Source organism: Quercus suber, unplaced genomic scaffold (genome assembly GCF_002906115.3).
Source record: "Quercus suber isolate HL8 unplaced genomic scaffold, Cork oak 2.0 scaffold_135, whole genome shotgun sequence".
NCBI classification, from domain to species: domain Eukaryota; kingdom Viridiplantae; phylum Streptophyta; class Magnoliopsida; order Fagales; family Fagaceae; genus Quercus; species Quercus suber.
This window is the reverse complement of record NW_027069597.1, coordinates 265,884-267,389: the sequence shown is the minus strand read 5'-3', so window position 1 is coordinate 267,389 and position 1,506 is coordinate 265,884. Positions and strand designations below refer to the sequence as shown.

The 1,506-nt window shown below is 36.2% G+C and overlaps 1 protein-coding gene across 1 annotated transcript; it reads right to left on the bottom strand.

Moving 5' to 3' along the window:
* Positions 1-283: 283 nt before the first annotated feature.
* On the bottom strand, positions 284-1,261 carry LOC112008182 (ethylene-responsive transcription factor ERF003). Its single transcript, XM_065776486.1, is given in 3 exon segments — positions 284-836; positions 1,068-1,089; positions 1,092-1,261. Coding segments are annotated over 3 exon segments (483 nt in total). The 5' UTR covers positions 1,150-1,261; the 3' UTR covers positions 284-433.
* Positions 1,262-1,506: the final 245 nt, after the last annotated feature.

Below are 1,506 nucleotides of genomic sequence, written 5' to 3'. Positions count from 1 at the left end.
AAAAATAATTTCCAAGAAAAGTAAAGCCATTCAATTTCGAGGAATGGCCCACATCAAACTTCTATTCATATATATGGGTCTTTGTATTGAACGGCCTTCTAATACCCCAAGTTATATATAGGCCTTCAGAATTGGTCTATTATCTCACAAAGGAAATTAAGAAAAAAAAGAGGGGGGAGTTTTGAATTATGTCTTTCATGATTTTAATTCTATTAAAAAAAAAAAAACTGCTTCATTTGGCATTTACTAGATATATGGTGTATTTTTGTGGGCAATTGGCATATATGCTACAAATACTAGTTTCATTAATTAATATAGTAACGGGAAGTCCTATTACATTATTACAAGGTAATCTAGCATAGATAACAAAAAGTTGGCTCTAACAATAAGAAATGGAAGATGCCACATTTAAATTTTAGAGCCCTCTCCTATGCTATGTTGGCACACTAACATTGCAAACCTCAATAGAGCCATAATAAAGTAACTCCTCAATCATTTGCTCTATATGGTCATCTTCAAGAGGCATAAATTGCTGATTATCAGTACTAGTCTCCCCTTGACCCTCTACAAAACCAGTTTGTCCACTATTTTGATGGGAACTCATGGTAAACTGTGGCTCTTTCTGTACAGGTTTTTTGGCCGTTTGGAGAGAAGCCAAATGACACTTGTGTAGCTTGGCTGTCAAAGTTGCTGAAAGAAGCTTGTTGAGAGGCGCATTGGGATTGTATGGGAAATTGGTACGTGCTTTTGGCCCACACATCAGCCTTGCTGCTTCATCATATGCTCTTGCTGCATCCTCTGCCGTCTCAAATGTTCCTAGCCATATTCTCGTCTTCCTGACAATTATAAAATGCAAACGCAAATGAACTATGAGAACACGAAATATTTCTTTCAAAAAAAATCATTGAAAATGTATCTCTTACTCTTACTACCCAAATCCCAAACCCCACCCAAAAAAAAAAAAAAAAAAAAAAAAGTTTTTTTTTTTAAGAAATGAATAGAATCGAAACGTTTCGTGGATACAAAAAGAAAGAGACGTTTCAGAAGTGATTAGAGAAGGGAATTACAACAGAGGATGGCGAATTTCGAGACCCAAGAGCCCCAGTGCCTTTGGCGGACACCTCGGTATCGCTGTTGTGCTCTAGCCATGGTGGACAGTAAGAGAAACGTTTCAGAGGTTTTTCGTTTGATTTTCGGGGTTCAAAAGCTTTGGAGAGCTAAACTTGGTGGCGTTAACTTAATTTATGTAGAAGTGTGAGTGAAGTGGTAGAGCCAAGGAGGGTTTATATACGCTACTTTTGCGGCCTTCTAGCTAGCTAGCGATCAGTTTTAGCCCTGGTGGTCCCCACTTATAATTTTAGTCGTTTTTCCTTTTTTTTTTTATGTTTCATGTTTTTCTTTTTTGGTTCATCTTTTGACGTGAGCAATAAAATACAATTTTGTATACTTATCAAAAAAAAAAAATGTATAAGAATTGCCAGCTATACTAATAACTACTTTTCTATT